This window comes from Cetorhinus maximus, chromosome 10 (genome assembly GCF_964194155.1).
Source record: "Cetorhinus maximus chromosome 10, sCetMax3.hap1.1, whole genome shotgun sequence".
Taxonomy (NCBI): Eukaryota; Metazoa; Chordata; class Chondrichthyes; order Lamniformes; family Cetorhinidae; genus Cetorhinus; species Cetorhinus maximus.
The window spans coordinates 91,260,608-91,281,877 of NC_135888.1; the positions used below are offsets into that span (position 1 = coordinate 91,260,608).

A 21,270-nucleotide genomic window follows, 5' to 3' on the forward strand; every position below is an offset into this window, starting at 1 on the left:
TGATGCACGCCCGCTGAACGAAACATCGCGCGTCATTTTATATTTCGGTGTGTCGGGCCCGCCCCTGCACGCCAAATGTAAAATCCTGGCCATTGTTACAGACAGGGAGAAGGGTTGGTGGGTTAACTTTACCCATTCCCTCATCTCTTGGCTGTTCGCAACAAGCTGTACATTTTTTAGAGGGGGCGTTTTTCTGAGTGTTGAGACTTTTAAAAACAGGCACAAAGCAGGCTTTCTGTAAGTTTAAATCAGAAGAAGAGATAAGCTTTTATTCACGCAACACCCGGAATGTAAATGCAATGAAACAGCCCCTCTCTCAAACGTACAGACACAGGCACACAAGAGATGACTTTCATAGATAACACATGCACTTAGATTATTAAAGGATTTAACAAGAAAACAAATCACATATTTGAATTAGTCCTTTGAGATGAACTTGTTGCAGGCCTGGATGGGGTCCTCTCTCATGGTTCTATGAAGGTGAATGGAGGTGGAAGTCTCTGGGTTTTCAGACAGGGTTGCGGCTGACCTTCTGCAGAAAAAGAGATTTACTCATGTTGCAGGTGGGAACAAATTAGCCCTTGGTTGACTGGTTGTTAGACAGGGCTCCATCTTCTTGCTGGAGAAATAGTCCCTCTTATGTCCTGTCGGTCTCCAGATTGACTTCCCCTGGCTGGTTCTTGGAATAATAAGTGTTACCTGAAGTCAGTTTTGACCATATGACCACCACATGATCAATACTTCTACTGTCCACACAAATGATTTGAAGTTAGAAGCCATTGCTACACAATGGATGGCAGCTGTTCTGGCCTGCTTGTGATCAATTGGTTTCTCAACAGCTCTCTTGTTAAATTTCAAGTTTGCAAACACTGGGTCAGGGAGGGCTACTCTATTTGAGTTTTGGTGAACATTCAGAAAATAGGAGCTGTACATTCCACAAGTGATTTTGCAACCAGAATGCCTTTTCAGAGGAGGGGACTCCACCCACGGATATTTACATTTTAATGACTGTCCAGACATGAGTTAATCCTTACCTGTCTAGCCCCGCAAACAGTAGTCACCTGACTTTCTGGCAGCCATTTTGGGAGAGTGCAGTGTCCGTTATTACATGTTTCTTCCTTTTCTTTTTAAAAAATATAGAGTCCACATTAGTCCAGGGTAGGCGGTGGTATTGTCACTGGACGAGTAATCCAGAGAATTCAGGGTAATGCTCTGGGGACCTGGGTTCAAATCCCACCACAGCAGTTGGTGGGATCTGGAATTAAAAGTCTGATGATGAAGACCATGAAACCATTGTTGTAAAAACCCATCTGGTTCACTAATGTCCTACAGGGAAGGGAATCTGCTGCCCTTACCTGGTCTGGCCTACATGTGACTCCAGACCCACAGCAATGTGGTTGACTCTCAAATGCCCTCTGAACAGGGCAATTAAGGATGGGCAATAAATGCTGGCCTAGCTAGTGATACCCACATCCCATGAACAAATAAAAGTTATGAAAATGACTTGTCTTCACTGGGCATGAGACAATGTAATTTCTGCAGTTAATCTTACTTGAATAATTAGTGAGAGCTCCTGGAGGTGCAAATGACTGTAATTTGTGTGCAGCAGGTGGTGGGAGAAAAGCATTCTGATGTAGGGCTTAAAGCTAAAGTAGATTTGTGCCTTCAACCAACCACATCCTATGCTTGCATACAAGCAGATGCAGCCAGATTGTCCATGCAGCATCACAAGAAGTGTAGCAAGCAGTATGTCCATTAGGCATATCTGCTGTGACAAGAGGCTGATATAAAGACATCAGTCATCTAACACATGCATCCCTGCTACTCAGGTAACAGTCAGAAAAAGCACTGAGGAAAACACATTTCACATACTGACACCAAAAGGGAAGCACAGATGATGTGAAGCATACTCAATCAATAGATTATATCCAAACAACTTTGATGGAAGTTATTTTGGAGAGATGGAATGAATGAGAGTTGGTGAATTTTTAGCACGGTGAAGGTTCTGTACATGATGACATCTTTGTGGAGAGAAAGATGATGATGTAGATGGAATTGTTGATGCAGTGGCAAGCTGTGGAAGTCAAGAGAAGAGAATGTCTCTTCTAGCTAGTAATGGGTTCTCTTTTGTATCCTCTGAGTGATTCCCCTGCTGTCTTTTGATGCCTCCTTCCTCTCAGGTCTTTGGGACTAGGCTTCTTTGTAAAGCAAACTTGCAGAGGGCAACAAACAAATGCAATCCTGAGATCTGAGCACAATTATATGGCAGGGCACTGGCAGATTGATCCTCAGAAGTGAAACATGCAAAAATGTGACTATTGTGGGTACACTGTAGTGATTTTCAACTCATATCCTAAAGGTAGCAGCCACTAATATTTTACCAGCTGCCACTCATTAGATTTTCATAACTGTCACTTAGATTCAAAAATAATTATTCATAGGTTAAAAGGGAGAAAATCACAGTCAGTGCTTGTTCAGAAATAGCTTGATTCAACCATCAATCCCATTGTTTTGAACAGAGCTCTCAACATTTGTATTGAATTTGACTGTGAATGTTGTTGAAATTACACTTGGCTTTAAAACCGTTATATATTCTGAGGCCAGAATTTTTCACTGAGCGGTTGGGCGCACGCCCGACCTGCTCGAGTGTAAAGTGGCGCATGATGACATTGGGCAAGTGTCCTGAAGTCATTGCGTAATCACGCAATATTTCGGTCGGCGGACATGTGCTAAACTCGGAAGCGTACTTGCTGACAATTAAGGGGGCTATTAAGCCCATTAACAGCGCAATTAACTGGGATTTTTCACTACCCGTTCGATGCTACGTTTGGCAGGTGGGACAATCGGGTGGGCAGCCTTTGCATTTTTCAGGAAACCTCATCCAAAGGTGGGATGAAGCTTCCATTATTAAATGAAAACAAAATCTATGCACAGAGTTTTTATGATGTCTATGCTCAGGTGACCGCTTGAGTTGTGTGGACATTTTTTTTCCAGATTTAAAAATCTTTGTTTGATACTTTTGAAGTCTCCAGCTCCCTGAGGCAGCTCTCTGCCTTCCTCCCGCACCTCCCAGCCCAGGCAGTGCTGATCATATCAGCGCGTGCTTCCCTCTGGCTGGCCGTTAATTGGCCCGCCAGCATGAAATCTCAGTGTAGAGCTTATCGCAGGTGATGGTCCGTTCCCCAACCGCTCCTGGCCCCGGCGATTGCACCTGCACGCTGACCTAAAGATCCTGCCCTGAAAGTATTTAAAGGGCCACTGAGCCAAACTAAGTCAAACAAAAATATACATTTTTGTCAAATAATTTCCTCTCCTCCTTGGACTCAAGCACAGCTAATGATAATCAAAACTGCATTCCTTCCTGAAAGTATGTTCACATTCCTGCTGTGGGGCCCACAATAGTGTGGAATGATCACGTTGCACCCTTGCAGGGTTATGCACCATCACACTGGACTCATATTTTTGCTACAAGTAGACTGTAATAATACAAAAAGATTTTGTTTCAAATGCACCAAAACAACAATGCCATGTAAATATGGCTATAGCTTCTGTAGTGTCCAGACAATGTTTAAACACAAACGGAGTCCTTTCCTTTCTTGTAATCTTTTCTAACTAGTGAGCAAGTTAGTCCACCTTATCTTTTCCTTTGAAGATTCCAATCAGTTTGACTTTCTTATGTAACACAGTTTAAACAACAGAGCTAGCCATTTATTTAACCTTTCACTGGTAGCAGTGTTGTGTTTGAAACTTCCTAAATGTCATTTGGATTCAATAATAATCAACTGGCTTGGGTTCCTATGGTCATGTCTAAAGTTCCAAAGCCAGTTTGAACCATAATTGTAACATTTATATCAAATTTGGGTTGGGTTGAAGTTTGCAACTGCAGTTGACTTTAAATTTCTTGGCTCGGAAAGTTCATACATCTTGCTGTATGTGCTTAGATGTTCATGCCTCAGACCCCGATGTTGATATGGTCAAAGTTTATAATGTTAGGAAGAGCTCCAGTGACTTGCTTGATCATGGAGTACATCTGGGTCACCAATTTATTGGGGATATTGGAAGTCTGATGTGTGCCAGGAGATGTCATGTTGTCCTTGAGGTATCATTGGGGTGCCACTGTGACACCCCTTCCAAAAGAAAATTCTGGAACTGATCTTCAGGACTCAAAACCATGATTTTGGGCTGATTTCTAGTGGAGCCTAAATCTTCTAGTAGAAGGTCTCTGGGCTCATTCTTTCATTCAGATGGCCTTATTTCCAGCTTCAGACACTTCACTTCCATCAGGTCACCCCTGAACTGGAGGGGAAGGCTGGACTGCATCATATATCTGGTTCTCAGCCGAGTTATTGGCTGTTTCAGTGGAATCACACCAAGGTTACAATGGGAATATTCTGGACCAGGCGCAGATTTTTGTGACTCCTTGTGTTTTTGTGATTGTGTTCAAAGGAGTAGCCACCAAGCTAAACCTAAAAGGGGAAAGCTCTTAACCTTCAATTCCATCTTTTCTGCATTGCTTACAAAACCTGGATGCCATTTAATTCAGTTGTGAATATGGCCTGAAGCATATGAAGCAGATAACCGGCGGGATTTTCCGCACCCACCCACTGCCGTGATCTTCCGGTCCTGCCGCATGTCAATGGGCTTCTGGCTGGGGTGCCGCCTCACCCCCGGTGGGTCCCACCCGCGAAGGGGAAGGGAAACCCTGGCCAACATCACCTCAATATTACTGCTTCACTCATATGAAGCCGTCCAAAAGTGAATGGGTGCTGCTTCTGCCTATTGTAAATTATATTGAAAATTGGGTGGGCAATATTCCAGTGGAATGAAAATCCTGCCCAATCTTTCCTGCTAATCACCCTGATTTACAACATTACAACTGCCAGCTGCATCTATAAAATCTACGCTAAGATATCAACAAGACATATTAACATAACATCATGGGTGGAGAGACGAGATATCAAGATAAATCTTGGTAGCTTCTGGAATACAAATCTAAAAGTGCACAATTTCCAACAGGGAACTAAACAGACAACGGTTGAAAGTAGGAATGGTGACTAAGTTTTCACCTTCCTGCTTAAGGGGCACTGAAGCAAAATGTAATGTCCTGTCACAGAAAAGGAGCAAACTTTTGATTATTTTTTGTAGATTTGAAACATAATGCAATTATTTACTGAGTAATTGGGAAAATCAATTCTCCTGTTTTGCTCTGTTTCTTTTAGATGTGCAATTATGGTGAAATTCACATTTTTTATTTTGCAGTCACTTGGTCTGATTGAAACATACCCTGATGCATTAAATTCTTATGACCTGTTTAAGTTTGTGAACTTGCTAACTTTGTTATATTTTATCAGTTGAACTGAACCTGGTTGAGTCTATCTTTTCAATTATACAGCATATTTAATGGACAGTTCCAAAGGTATTTCAAAGAGTGTTCTCAAACAAAGTTTGACACCAAACCACATAAATATTAGAAAGATATTAGAACACATGAGCAAAAGCTTGGTCAATGAGGTAGGTAGGTTATAAGCAGCATCTTAAAGAAAGAAAAAGTTAGAGATGCAGAGGGGACACAGCCGCTAACAGTGGAACCATGAAAATCAGAATGCCCAGGGGACCAGAATTTGAGAAGCGCAGATGTCCTGGAAGGTTACAGGATAAAGAGTTTATAGAGAGAGGAAGGAAGTGGGAGCTCAGTGTGTGTTGAAGCAGTAGCCCCAAGGTTCAGCGTGTGTGATAAGAGGATTGGGTTCATGGTTAAAGGATTGGTTGGCTAACAGGAAACAGAGAGTAGGCATAAATGGGTAATTTTTGGGTTGGCAAGACGTGATGAGTGGAGTGTCACAGAGATCAGTGCTGGGGCCTCAACTATTCACAATTTATATCAATGACTTGGATGAAGGGACCAAATGTATGGTTGCTTAATTTGCTGATGACACAAAGATAGGTAGGAAAGTAAGTTGTGAAGAGGAAATAAGGAGCCTGCAAAGGGACATAGAAAGTTAAGTAAGTGGGAAAAATTTGGCAGATGGAGTATGATGTGAGAAAATGTAAACTTGTCCACTTTGGCAAGGAGAATAGAAAAGCAGTACATTATTTAAATTGAGAGAGATTGCAGAACTCTTGAGGTACAGGGGGATCTGGATGACCTGGTACAAGAAGCACAAAAGTTAGCATGCAGATACAGCAAGTGATTAGGAGGACAAATGGAATGTTGTTGTTTATTGCAAGGGAATAAAATATAAAAGGGTGTTTTGCTACAGTTGTAACAGGGCGTTGATGAAACCACATCTGGAGTACTGTGCACAGTTTTGGTTTCCTTATTTAACAAAGCATATAAATGCATTAGAAGCAGTTCAGAGAAGGCTGACTCAACTGATACCTGGGATGGGGGAAGGGGGGTTATCTTATGAGGAAAGGTTGGGCAGACAAGGTCTGTACCCACTGGAGTTTAGAAGATTGAGAGGTGATCTTATTGAAACATACAAGATCTTGAGGGGACTTGACAAGGTGGGTGCTGAAAAGATGTTTCCCCTTGTGGGAGAGACTACAGCTAGGGAACACAGTTTAAAAACAAGGTGTCATCTATTTAAGACAGATGAGGAGAATTTTTTTTTTCTGTCAGAGGGTTGAGAGTCTTTGGAACTCTTCCCTAGAAAGCAGTGGAGGCAGGGTCATTGAATATTTTTAAGGCAGAGGTAGACTGACTTCCTAGGTAGTCAAGAATCTAAGGATATCAGGATAGGCAGGAATGTGGAGCTGAGGCCACAATCGGATCAGCCATGATCTTAATGGCTGGTGGAGCAGGACCGAAGGGCAGAATGGCTTACTCCTGCTTCTGACTTGTATGTGGAAGGCCCAGCATCAGGGTCCAGTGATCCAGACCCAGCTGAGGAGTGCGTGAGTGTTCTTTTTCGCATCCTCTCCCCTTTCATTTGTTCAAAGCCTATTACATTTCTAACTTTTCCATTTCTGATGCGGGCTCTGGCCTGAAATGTTAACTCTGTTTCTCTCTCCACAGATGCCATCAGACCTAATGAGTATTTCCAGCATTTTCTGTTTTTACAATACAATAAGGGATGGGCAATAAATGGACAGACAGCCAGAAATACATTAGGAAACCGAGTTTGTTGTTGGAACTGAAGATAATGGCTATACATCTCTGACATGTACATTTTGTCCTTGCCACTGAATTTGAATTCAACATTGTAGTGTTTCATTTTTACCATTCGATATAATTGGACACTGAGGTTTGTGAATCTTTGATAGGGCCACTCTGCTGGCAGAAAAGTGATTGAATGGACAGGCCCAAAACTGGTTTCAAATTAGGGAGAGACAATCATTACCACACATGGGGCAAACATAGCAGCTACAACGAGCTGCCAGGAAAATTGGAGCAGAATGACACCCTGTTCAGGGTGGAGAAGAACCCCAGGGAAGATCCAACCGTGCTCAAGGTGAACTGCTCTTCAGCTCCAATTTGAGGCGCGGGGATAGGTCGGGCTTTGTTGATAATGCCAGGTGTTCTGACCTTTTCTGATGCCTCAGAAAAGTTCATGCCAGGTCTCAGCTGACAAGACTTTTGCTAAATACTATCAACACTGTACAGAATGGAATTCCTGGGTTATCTTAGCAGATTGTCCAGGCATGCCCCCTTAATACTGGGGAAGGGCCGGTGGAAAATCAACTATCAAGCTCTCCCCATCTGAAAACAACGAAATGGGCAAAATCCCGGAAGAGGTGAGTTTTATCCTATTTTTATTCCTCATGAGATGACACAGGGCACAAGCAAAATTTTGCAAATACATAATTGAAAATTACTGTTTTTTTCATTCATTGGATGTGCGCATCACTGGCTGGGCCAGTGTTTATTGCCCATCCCTAATTGTCCTGTTCAGAGGGCATTTAAGAGTCAACCACATTGCTGTGGGTCTGGAGTCACATGTAGGCCAGACCAGATAAGGGCAGCAGATTTCCTTCCCGAAAGGACATTAGTGAGCCAGATAGGTTTTACGGTCATCATCACCAGATTTAAAAAAAATTAAATTCAAATTTCACCATCTGCCATGGTGGGATTTGAACCTAGGTCCCCAGAGAATTACCCTGGGTCTTCTGGAATACTAGTCCAGTGACAATACCACTATGCCACCACCTCCCCCACCAAATTTGAATTCAACATTTTTATCATTTGATATAATTGGACACTGAGATTTGTGATCCTTTGATAGGGCCACTCTGCTGGCAGAAAAGTGATTGAGTTGAACTTGAATTTCATATAACAATCACAAGGTGAAAGTGCAGCCGATGGAATAGGGCATAATAAAATTGTACTTTATCAAAAACAAAACAGAGCTCTAACAATCAAAATCCATGGAGAAAATGCATGAATAAAACAAGTACGGTTTAACACCTCATATTAATTCCAGAACACAAAATATTGCTTACACGTTGAATCCCTCTATCCTTTTCCTCACTGTAACTGGTGCCAAGAATTTCAAACAGGACATTGGCATTTGTACCATCATCCCTAAAATTGAGCATTCCAGTTAATCCACTCACTTTTCCCTATAAATAAAAGCAAAAATACACTTATGGTTTAAAGTCCACATAAACAACAAATCTGAAAAATGAAGTAAAAACAGCCAAAAGTTAACAGATCTTTTCTTATATGTTTCTATAGAATTCAATTTATCATGCAACTAACAGGTATCCCATTGCATTGCTCATATTGAATCAAATGATTTACAATTTTATAATGAATGGCAAATCAATAAATATAATTTTTTTTTGTTATTTTGGACATAATTTCAGGCCCAGTGATTTACGTTTACAGGATAATTCAAATTCAGTTTCCATTGTATATTCTGTGAATTTTGCTGGTACTTTGGTAATCAAATTCTGAAATGCTACCTATTATTCTTTGAAAACTATAAATGCATGACTGTTTTATCTATTCATTTAATTTTTGTCCTCCACCATTGAGGATATATAGCAAGACACATTGTTTTGGCTAATCTCATATTTAACAGTTCAGGGTGTTGATTGCAAGAGGAATGTGGCAACACTTTGATAATCTGGATCTTAGAAAGCTGGGGTAGCAGTTGTGGAGTTAGCAACATTACGAAATGGGGTTTGGCAGGACTGTGAATGGGGAAACTCAGTTGTACTTTAATGTCAGATGGAGACATTGAAATCCCCAATCCTAGTGATTTACACAATGCTTCCTTCAAATGTTTATTTTGTGGGGAGAAGTGAGAACAGGTGTAATGGTGGGGGTGGGGAAGTTGACAGTAGTGCTGATCAGCAAGAAATTCCCTTAGCCTTCCTTCATATCATGGAATTCAGACTCAGTATTGAGAACATGGCACATAAAAGAATAATAATGATAGAGCAGTCTGGATTGTGGGCTGATAGATATGATGCTGTGAGTACAATTATGTCAGGCCATGACCGAACTGTGAAACAACTTGGGTCCTATCTGCCTGATGTCAGTGTGGAGGACTTTACAGGGTTGACTGCAATGAGATTGGCTGGCATTTGTCTTGATGTGTCACCTGGACTGTTTCCGTCAAATTTTCTGAACTGATCTGTTGAATTTACTGGTTCTTACTTAAAATCTGAATCCAATATTAAGCCATCATTAAGCGACAACTAACTAGGTTGAATGCTAAATACATGTAGGCCAGACAGATGGAATACTAGGGAACTAAACAGTACTGTTCCACAAATTACCAGATTTATTAAATTCAATTTGCCAAGTTGTCACAGTGGAATTTGAACTTAGGACTTCTGGGTTGCAAGTCCAGTACCTAACTGCTGCATTACCATTCCCTAGATCAGAGGATTTTTTCTTAGTTAACACAGTATACCGTTTTAGACAGAAAGCAATATAAAAAAACAGGGTACCATGCCACTGAATGCCACTTGAGCATAAAAGAATACTTGATGACTCACTCTCAGTTAGTAGGATAAGCCTGTTTGCTGCTAGTACACAATTTGTGGAATCTTGGTTGAATTTTCAGCTGCAAATCTGTCTCGACATTCAGGCGGCTTCTTAAGCTCTCTGGGTATTTTCAAGGCCCCAACAAGTATATAATTGAATTGCACAAAAATTGCATTCTGAGAGAAGTTGACTCTTCCACACTGAATAAAATGAGACTTTTAGTAGTATTTCATTGTCTTAATCTAAAATTAATAAAGTCGCTGCTTATGACCTCTGCTATTTACCGATCCTAAATTATTTTGCACTATCCTTCTCTGTAACTATGGTCAGGCTTTTGCCTTTTGGGCCAGGGTGCTGTGTCAGGGTCAAATGGGGAGTCACAATTCTGCACTGTTTGGGAACAGTCACCTGGCATTGATTCTCTTTGAATTTACCAATTAGTGGCCAGAGGGCGGTTTTACTGTCCAATAGAAGGCCCTCCAGTTGCAAAGGAGGTACAGCCTGCAATTCAGGTTAGAGAGAGAGAGAGAGAGAGACTGTGTACTTCCATCTTGAGGTGCCCTCTTGGCAACTTTTAAAAGTTCTAAAATATAAAAAAAAATGGCCACAGCATCAGCCAGACCACCATTTTGAGGGTGTGGCGGGGGTTGCTGGGTAAGGGTGTGGGGTGGGGAACCAATCAAACTCTACTAATTGATTTTAACTAGCACCATTTACCTACATTAATTGGCTGCCCATTGTCAGCCCTTCCACTGTCAATCCCATCTCTGGAAAAATTGCTCGGGTGGGATGGCATTGGCATACTAGCATAGCAGGCGGCAGTGCGAACTTCTGCACCCTCCCACCTCCATACTTGCCCCTATACAGGGCTGAAAATCCTGCCCTATATTATTTATATTTAATGGATTTATCATTCATAATGTGGTGAATGGTGAACCTCTACAGTGACAGAATCAGATATAATCAATATGTTGCCAAGAATCAGACATAAATAACCCGAAACTGAATAGTTCAAATGGGAATGCAGACACAGGCCAATAAGTAATTGGCAGTTTTTTTACTATTTGTTCTTGGGTTGTGAACATCACTGGCAAGGCTAGTATTTATTGCTCATCTCTAACTGCCCTTGAGAAGGTGAACGTCAGTCTGTTGTTAGATTAACATGGTGCTAAACAATCTCCATTAGAATACCTGAAAGAGAATTTGTTCTGTCTTATTAAAAATATATTTGTTGCATTCTTTGCCATTACTTCCTGAAATATTGCACCGCTACCAGAATTGGTGAATTTTAATCTCTATTTACTGTACTTTTTGTAGTATGATTTATTAGTCCACTGGAAGGCTGCATTCTTAGATAGGCCAGAAATTATATTAGAGGCTTCACCATCCATAAAATTTTAACTGATCTTTCCACTAATTCTTCATTTATATTGTATTTCAAAACAGGAGAAGCTCCTATCCCTGCTTTCCCAAAGCCCTCACAGTCAAATAGTTGTCTAACACTCATGGTTTAGGATCATATATGAAAAGTGAGTAAAGTATCTCAGGTGGAAAGGGGGAGCAAAGAGAGAAAAAAATAAAATGAAATTATGGCCCTAATTCTAAAGGGGATGGATATGCATGATTTACGTGAGCCCCAGGTGACGAACCCAGGCAGTCTAAAGAGCTCACAGACACTTCCTCCTACCTCCCCCTGGACTATGACCCCACCACTGAACATCAAGCCATTGTTTCCAGGACTGTTACTGATCTCATCTCCTCTGGAGATCTTCCTTCCACAGCTTCCAACTTGATAGTCTCCCAACCTCTGACAGCCCACTTCTACCTCCTACCCAAAATCCACAAACAGGACTGTCCCAGCAGACCGATCGTGTCAGCCTGTTCCTGCCCCACGGAACTCATTTCTTGCTATCTTGACTCCATTCTCTCTCCCCTTGTCCAGTCCCTTCCCACCTACATCCGTGATTCCTCTGACACCCTACATCATATCAACAATTTCCACTTCCCTGGCCCCAACCGCCTCCTCTTCACCATGGACGTCCAATCCCTCTACACCTCCATTCCCCACCGGGATGGTCTGATGGCTCTCCACTTCTTCCTCGAACAGAGGCCCGAACAATCCCTATCCATGACTACTCTCCTCCGTCTGGCTGAACTTATTCTCACACTGAACAATTTCTCCTTAAACTCCTCTCACTCCCTCGAAATAAAAGGTGTGGCAATGGGTACCTGCATGGGCCCCAGCTATGCCTGTCTCTTTATGGGGTATGTGGAACATTCCTTGTTCCAGTCCTACTCCGCCCCCTCCCACAACTTTTTCTCCGGTACATCGATGATTACTTCGGTGCTGCTTCGTGCTCTCGTCTGGACTTGGAAAAATTTATTAATTTTGCTTCCAATTTCCACCCCTCCATCATTTTCACATGGTCCATCTCTGACACTTCCCTTCCCTTCCTTGACCTCTCTGTCTCAATTTCTGGTGATAGACTGTCCACCAATATCCATTACAAGCCTACCAGCTCCCATAGCTACAGCTCCTCACACCCCACTTCCTGTAAGGACTCCATCCCATTCTCTCAGTTCCTTTGTTTCCGTCGCATCTGTTCTGATGATGCCACTTTCAAAAACAGTTCCTCTGACATGTCCTCCTTCTTCCTTAACCGAGGTTTTCCACCCACGGTGGTTGACAGGGCCCTTAACCGTGTCCGGCCCATCTCCCGCGCATCCACCCTCACACCTTCTTCTCCTTCCCAGAAACATGATAGGGTGCCCCTTGTCCTCACTTATCACCCCACCAGCCTCTGCATTCAAAGGATCATCCTCCGCCATTTCCGCCTACTCCAGCATGATGCCACCACCAAACACATCTTCCCTTCACCTCCCCGGCGGCATTCCGCAGGGATCGTTCCCTCCAGGACATCCTGGTCCACTCCGCCATCACCCCCTACACCTCAACCCCCTCCCACGTCACCTTCCCATGCAACCACAGAAGGTACAACATCTGCCCCTTTACTTCCCCTCTCCTCACCGTCCAAGGGCCCAAACATTCCTTTCAAGTGAAGCAGCATTTCACTTGCACTTCCCTCAATTTAGTCTACTGCATTCGTTGCTCCCAATGCGGTTTCCTCTACATTGGAGAGACCAAACGCAGACTGGGTGACCGCTTTGCAGAACACCTTCGGTCTGTCCGCAAGCATTACCCAGACCTCCCTGTCGCTTGCCATTTCAGCACTCCACCCTGCTCTCATACCCACATGTCCGTCCTTGGCCTGCTGCATTGCTCCAGTGAAGCTCAACGCAAACTGGAGGAACAGCACCTCATCTTCTGACTAGGCACTTTACAGCCTTCCGGACTAACTATTGAGTTCAACAATTTTAGATCATGAACTCTCTCCTCCATCCCTACCCCCTTTCCGATTCCCCCCCCACTCTTTTTTTCCAATAATTTATATAGATTTTTCTTTTCCCACCTACTTCCATCATTTTAAAATATATTTCCATCCATTGTTTTATCTCTATCTTTTAGCATTTTTTGATTCCTTCACCCCACCCCACCCCCACTAGGGCTATCTGTACCTTGCTTGTCCTGTTTTCTACCCTTAATTAGCACATTCCTTAGATAATATCACCACCTTCAACACCTCTTTGTCCTTTTAACTGTGACATCTTTTGGCTATCTCCACCTATCACTGGCCCTCTATCCAGCTCTACTTGTCCCCCCCCCCCCCCCCCCCTTAAACTAGCTTATATTTCACCTCTCTTCTATTTTTACTTAGTTCTGTTGAAGGGTCATTCAGACTCAAAACGTTAACTGTGCTCCTCTCTGTAGATGCTGCCAGACCTGCTAAGTTCTTCCAGGTATTTTTGTTTTTGTTTTGGATTTCCAGCATCCGCAGTTTTTTGCTTTTAGTCTGAAGAGCTTAATGGCTGGACCCTTGTTACTGTAAATGTAATGGTGAGAGTGGCAATTCATTGGTGGGAGACTGCAGTCAGTGACACAGGCCTCTGGATGCAATCAGGTGGACAGGGTGAAGCCCAGAGGAAGGGAAGACCAGGCTTCCTTGTGAGGTCTAGAAGGTTATTCCTGCACATTAAACAACTTAAAAATACTTTGAATGCAAAGTAAAACTAAAGCACAAAAGGGAGAAAACACATGGGGGTTCTCCAAATCTTCTGCTTTAACTCCAGCAAGAGACCAGCAAAACAATTGAAGAGGCAACATAAGCTGCCAGTTATGATGTTTCTCTCAGAGATTCTGCCAATCTTATACAAAAGCTAGAGTGGAAAATTGGAAAAAATCTCAAGAGAATTTCAGCTGAAGATATTGGGCAGGATTTTGCCCTTGGCGGGGGTGCTCGGCGGGGATGGGCAGGGGTAGTCGGCTCCACACCACGGTTTCACGCAGATGGGCCAAATAAGGCCCAGCTAGTGTGGATCACAAGCGGCAGTGCTGAGCGCTGTCTGTGCAGGCGGGGGGAGGGGGGTGAGCAGGCCTAGCGCACAGTTTGTGCATGTGCGAGAAAGAGCACTTCAATCTCCCTGAGGCACGGAGCTACCTCAGGGAGATTGAAGCGCTGTTTAGGAAAAATAACAAAGAGAATAAAATTTGAATAAAACATGTCCCCTCATGTGACTCTGTCATATGAGCTGGAACATGTTTTTAATTAAAAAATAAAGTTCTTACTTAATGTTTATTTGCTTTAGGGGACCTCATCCCGCTCGTGGATGAGGTTTCCTAAAAAATGTGAAGGCCGTTTGGCTTTTTTGCCTGCCCGCCAACCGTTATTTGAATTTAATTAGATTGTTAATGGCCTCAATAAGCCTTTTAATTATCGGCAAGCGCGCAGCCGACTCTGGCAGATACCCGCCAAATGAAATATCGCGAGACTGCGCGATGACGTCAGGACGCACAGCCGATGTCATCGTGCGTCATTTTACGCTCGAGCGTGTCAGGCGTGCGCCCGCACACTGAGCGTAATATTCTGTCCATTGGGTTGTAACGTCTGATGGAGTGGCAACTGAGTCGGATTGCCACTCTGCTCAAAATTATTTACCTGGAAATCCAGACAATCCTATCTCACCCGACCTCCCGACTTAGGCTGGGTGAGATCTGTGTAGTGCAGCATGCCCTCAGGGCCTACCGTCAAGTGGGGGGGTGTGGTCTCAAGTTGGGTTGGGTCTTGTGGTGGTGGGGATGGGTCGAGTCGCCTTGTGAGGGATGGTGATGTCAGGTGGAGTCAGACCTCGGGGGTTGGGGGGCTTTTGGGTCAGCTCGGGCCTTAAGTGATAGGGGGTGGGTGTTGGGTTGGGTTGGGCCTTGGGAGTGGGGGTGGAGGTGAGAGTCGGGCCTGGCTGTGGTGGTCGGGAATGGGAATGGGGGGAAAGTCGTGCCTGGTTGCGGGGGGGGGGGGTGGGGGGAGTCCTGTGGGTGTGTGGGGGGCATCCCATGTGCTAGGGAGTTCCGGTTTGGGGGGCATGGGTGTAGTTCCTTGGGGATAGGGTATCCCCTGGGGGGTTGAGTGTGTGGGAGTCCTATTGTGGTGGGGGGAGAGTAGTGAGGTGGGTGGGTGGGGGGGGTGGGGGGGGGGGACTCTTGTGGGATGGTAGTCTGCAAGGTGGTGGGAGAGTCCCATGGCGGGGGCGGTTGGTGTGGGACTGTACAATAGTTACCCAGAAGCTAGAATTGGTTTTAATACTTCTAACTTTTTACTTATTGATGCAAGACAATTGGAATCATTTGAAGGTTGGAATCATCTGAAGGTTGCAATTTAAATTGCATTTTCATATGGTTCCTAGTGCAGGGCAATTGCCAATGAGAAGTTTACATTTCCCAGGCAATTGCTGTGCAAACCTAACCTGGGAACCTCCGGGGGTGGGTGGGGGTGGTTCCCCCCCGCATCTTTGGGGTATCCCCAAATACAACATCCTGGAGCTCGGAAGTTATGGCCCATTAATAACTTGGTCAATACGTTCCTTCTATACTTTTAGGGATGGGGGAGTTGACATTTACTTGAGTAGCAATGGAATCTAATTATGGTCATCTTACAGGTGTACAACGAGTCTGAAATTTGGTGGCCAAAAGTTCTGCTGCCAAAGGACACATGAAAGATGTCTGACCAGCTATTAGATCAGGTAATTCTTTTCTTCATTTACTCTTTCATGGGATGTGGGCATCACTGGCTAGGACAGCATTTGTTGCCAATTCCTTGAAAAAGTGATGGTGAGCCACCTTCTTGCACTGCTGCAGTCCCTGTGGTGTAGGTACACCCAGTGCTGCTAGGAAAGGAGTTCCAGGATTTTGACCCAGCAACAGTAAAGGAACGGCGATATAGTTTAAAGTCAGGATGGTGTGTGGCTTAGAGGGAAACTTGCAATGGTGATGTTCTCATGCATCTGTTGCCCTTGCCCTTTGAGGTGATAGAGGTCATGGGTTTGGAAGCTGCTGCCAAAGGAGCCTTGGTGAATTGCTGCAGTCCATCTTGGAGATGGTACACACTACTGCTACTGTGCATTGGAGGGAGTGAATGTTGAAGGTGATGGATGGGGTGTCAATCAAGCGGGCTGCTTTGTCCTGGATTGTGTCGAGCTTCTTGAGTGTTGGAACTGCATTCATTCAGGCAAGTGGAGAATATTTCATCACACTCCTGTCTTGTGCCTTGTAGATGGTGGACAGGCTTTGAGGATTCAGGAAGTGAATTGCTCGCCACAGGATTCCTAACCTCTGACCTGCTCTTGCAGCCACAGTACTTATGTAGCTAATCTAGTTCAGTTTCTGGTCAATGGTAACCACAAGGATGTTGATAATAGGAGGTTCATCAATAGTAATGCTATTAAATGTCAAAGGGAGATGATTGGATTCTCTCTTGTTGGAGATGGTCATTGCCTTACAATTATGTGACGTGAACATTATTTGCCACTTAACAACCCAAGCCTGAACATTGCCCAGGTCTTGCTGCATTTGGACATGGAGTGGCTTCAGTATCTGAGGAGTCGTGAATGGTGCTGAACGTTGTGCAATCATCAGTGAACATCCCCACTTATGACCCTATGATGGAGGGAATTTCATTAAAGCAGCTAAAATGGTTGGGCTGAGGACGCTACCCTGAGGAACTCCTACAGTGATGCCCTGGGGCTGAGATGACTGATCTCCAACAACCGCAACCATCTTCCTTTGTGCTAGGTATGACTCCAACCAGTGGAAAGTTTCCCCCTGATTCCCATTGACTCCACTTTTACTGGGGCTCCTTGATGTCACACTCGGTCAAATGCTGCCTTGATGTCAAGGGCAGTCACCTTCAACTCACCTCTTGAGTTCAGCTCTTTCGTCCATGTTTGGACCAAGGCTGTAATGAGGTCAACAGCTGAGTTGCCCTGATGGAACCCAAACTGAGCGTCAGTGAACAGGTCATTGCTGAGTAAGTGTCACTTTACTGATAATCAAGTGTAGACTGATGGGGTGGTAATTGGCCGGGTTGGATTTTTCCTGTTTTTATGTGGATAGGACGCACCTGGGCAAGTTTCCACATTGCCAGGTAGGTGTCAATTTTGTAGCTGTGCTGGAACAGCTTGGCTAGGGGCGTGGGTAGATCTGGAGCACAAGTCTTCAGCACTATTGCCAGAATGTTGTCAGGGCCCATAGCCTTTTCAGCATCCAGTGCCTTCAGCTGTTCCTTGGTATCATGTGGAGTGAATTGAAATGGCTAAAGAAGGTGGGTGGGATTCTGGGGACCTCAAAAGGAAGCTGAGATGGATCTCCACTCAGTACTTCTGCTTGATCATGGTTGCAAATGCTTCAATCTTGTCCTTAGCACTGATGTGCTAAGCTCTCCCATCATTGAGGATGGGGATATTTGTGGAGCCTCTTTTTCCAGTTTGCTGTTTAATTGTCCACTACCATTTACGACTGGATGTGGCAGGACTGCAGAGCTTAGATCTGATTTGCTGTTCATGGGATTGCTCCGCTCGGTCAATTGCATGTTGTTTCTGCTGTTTGACATGCAAGTAGTCCTGTGTTGTAACTTCATCAGGTTGAAACCTTATTTTTAGGCATGCCTGGTGCTGCTCCTGGCATACCTTCCTGCACTTTTCATTGAACCAGGGTTGATCCCCTGCCTTGGTGGTAATGGTAGATTTGGCGATATGCAAGGCCACGAGGTTACAGGTTGTGGTTGTAAACAATTCTGCTGCTGCTAATGGCCAGTTTTTATTTGCTAGATCTGTTTCAAATCAATCCCATTTAGCACGGTGGTAGTGCCACATTACATAATGGAGGGTATCCTCATTGTGAAGATGGGATTTTCTCTCCACAAGGAGGTAGTGGTCACTCCTACCAAAACTGTCATGGACAGATGCATCTGCAACAGGTAGATTAGTGAGGAGGAGGTCATGCAGGTTTTTCACTCATTAGTTCCTTCACCATCTGTCACAGGCCCATTCTAGCAGCTATGCCCTTTAGGGTTCATCTAGCTGGGTCAGTAGTGGTGCTACAGAGCCTCTCTTGGTGATGGACATTGAAGTTCCCCCACCCAGAGTACATTCTGTGACCTTGCCACCTCACTGCTTCTTCCAATGGGCAGTATTCAACATAGCGGAGTGCTGAATCATTAGCTGAGGGGGGCGGTAGGTGGTAATCAGCAGGATGTTTCCTTGCCTGTCTTTGACCTGATGCCATAAGACTTTATGGGGAATGTAGTCAATGTTTAGGACTCCCAGGACAACTCCCTCTTGACTGTAAACCACTGTGCCACCACCTCTGCTGGGTCTGTCCTGCCGTTGCGACAGGTCATACCCAGGGATGGTGATGGTGGTGTCTGGGACATTGTCTATAAAAGTATGATTCTGTGACTATGGCTATGTCAGACTGTTGATTGACTAGTCTGTGGGACAGCTCTCCCAATTTTGGCACAAGCTTCCAGATGCTAGTAAGAAGAAATTTGCAAGGTCGACAGGGCTGGGTGTGTCGTTGTAATTTCCGAAGCCTAGGTCGATGCCGGGTGGTCCTCCTGTTTCATTCCTTTTTGGCTTTTCTGTAGAGCTATGATACAACTGAGTGGCTTGCTAGGCCATTTCAGAGGGCAGTTAAGAGTCAACGATATTGCTGTGGATCTGGAGTCACATGTAGGCCAGATCAGTTAAGGGTGGCAGATTTCCTTCCCTAAAGGACTTCAGTGAACCAGATGTGATTCTTCAGGTGCCTGGCTAAATTTTTGGACAGGAATATAGTGTTTTTTTCTTTCTACAAACTCTCTACAAGGTCATCTTCGCTAGTGAAAAATAAAAATCATTTTACAATGATGGTTCATAACTTCTACGATTACAAGCTTCTTGTACTTATACAGGTGCAATACTATTTGAATTGTACAGTGAAACATGCAGTACCTTTTTGATTGCATCAAATGTAGACTTTCCACCTTGCCATGGCTTAGAATTTTTTCTAATACATGTCAGACTAGCCATGCTGTGCCATTTTCGATCTTCCAGTTTTTTATGGAAGGCATCAGCCAGCAGTAAAACACTGTCATAAACGTAGAGATTGGAGATCTGCAAAGATTAGATCCAAAAGCAGCTTTCAGCAAAAAAAAATTAATATTGAAATGATTATTTCCCTGACAAAGGGAATTATAGATTAATGCAATGCTTTCACCAAAGACAAGCATCTAATTTTTGTCATGAATTCTTCCACCCACACCTATATAATTTGAGTATGAGGATTTACCAGTCTCCTGAGATAGCACGTTGATGGGAGAATAAAAGGTTTCTGAGGATTCCATGCCATGTGCGTTAATAATATCTTATAATTTCACCAGAGGACTCTATTGAATATCTTAATTAAAACACCTAATAATTGTTGAATATATTTTGCAATTGGTTAACTTATTAATCAATATTTCATGCAATTTCATGGTAAAAGTATAACCAGATCTGATTTTTGGTCAAGGTAGCATTTGCATTACAGTCAACTTGTGGAAATATCAATTAACTTAAACGATAGCATTACTGAAGAGACACTGAACTTATTTCAAAAATTTGCAATTCCAAGATATCAAATGCACAGCTTTCTAAACACAAATGAGTTTTCCTTCGTTAAAAAAAAATTAAATGCCACAAGCTAAACAAATGAATTTTCCACATTCTGCACCAAACATTTCAAAGCAGGATTTCTGTTTGTCACATTGACCCCGCTATGACCAGCTCAATTTCCTGGTTATGCGTAGCAGACTTCCGGTGGTAGTCCATCTGATAATGATATCCAGTTATGTTGGTCCAAATAGCAAGGTAAATTCAATTCAGGAAACTGTATATTTTCTTAGGGAGGATGATCCAGCAGAGTCAGTAAAAAGGGTACTACTTGAGGCAAAGTATATATCAAACCCCACCATCCTTAGACGAAGAACGAACCAAGGGAAGAAGGCTCCCATTTCCTTGGCCAAACTTATCCTTTATGGCCCTAATTGTGATTATAGTTGTAATCAAGGGGACCCACAGATTATGTTACAGTGGGCAGCTCCACAGTGTGTTTTAAAGAATTATAACACACGTCCAGTACTCCTTAGGGCAAGTGAACCAGATTGTCTGAAATATCGGAATACAGGATGCCAAAGGAGGGACCAAAAAATGGTTTGGTATTGATTCCAATGGGAAAGATTCTGCATCATATTGTACATCATGAAATGGTACCTGTGATGCTAGATTTGACAGGAATGACATTACCAAGTTTGCACAAGGCAAAAATGCAGGCTCTGTACAAAAATTTGTTACACCAAGGGCAAGATCTTCCCCCCTTTGTGGGGGGGGAGGGGGTTGTGTGGGACCGGGCACAAGCAGGCGGGTTCCTGATCAGTGCCCCTGATTGGGGGCATGCTGCCATTTTATGTGGGCGGGTCAATTAAGGCCCAGCCAGCGTGATGTGCACCAGGAAGCACTATGCGCTCCCTGTGCGGGCGGGGGGGGGGCGGGATTCCCTGAGCCGGGAGTGCGCTCTTTCGCGCACAGATTTCCATGAGTCAAAGTGCTGCCTCAGGGAGATTGGCTCCGGTTTGAAACATTGAGTAAAGATGAGAAAAAGAACTATTGACATGTCCCCTCATGTGACACTGTCACATGAGCTGGGACATGTCAATTTCCTTCATTGAGACATTTCATACAAATTTAAATACCCTCATGAAACCTCATCCCGCCCATGGATGAGGTTTCATGAATTTTCTGAAGGCCGCCCGGGCTCTTCGCCTGCCCAGCAACCTTAAGGTTGGACGGGCAGGTTGATTAATCAGTTTAATTACTTTTTAAAATCTGAATGATGTGGGGTGACATCAGGACGCATGCCCGGCGTC

At 43.9% G+C, this 21,270-nt stretch overlaps 1 protein-coding gene across 1 annotated transcript in view; it reads right to left on the reverse strand.

Moving 5' to 3' along the window:
* Window positions 1–21,270, reverse strand: part of LOC144685834 (glutamate receptor ionotropic, delta-2-like) — a 428,425-nt gene that overhangs the window by 112,131 nt on the left and 295,024 nt on the right. Inside the window, exons 7-8 of the mRNA XM_078550780.1 lie at window positions 19,319–19,480; window positions 8,443–8,562 (exon numbers count right to left, since the gene is read on the reverse strand). Coding sequence (XP_078406906.1) covers window positions 8,443–8,562; window positions 19,319–19,480 — 282 coding nt within the window. The remainder of the gene's footprint in view (window positions 1–8,442; window positions 8,563–19,318; window positions 19,481–21,270) is intronic.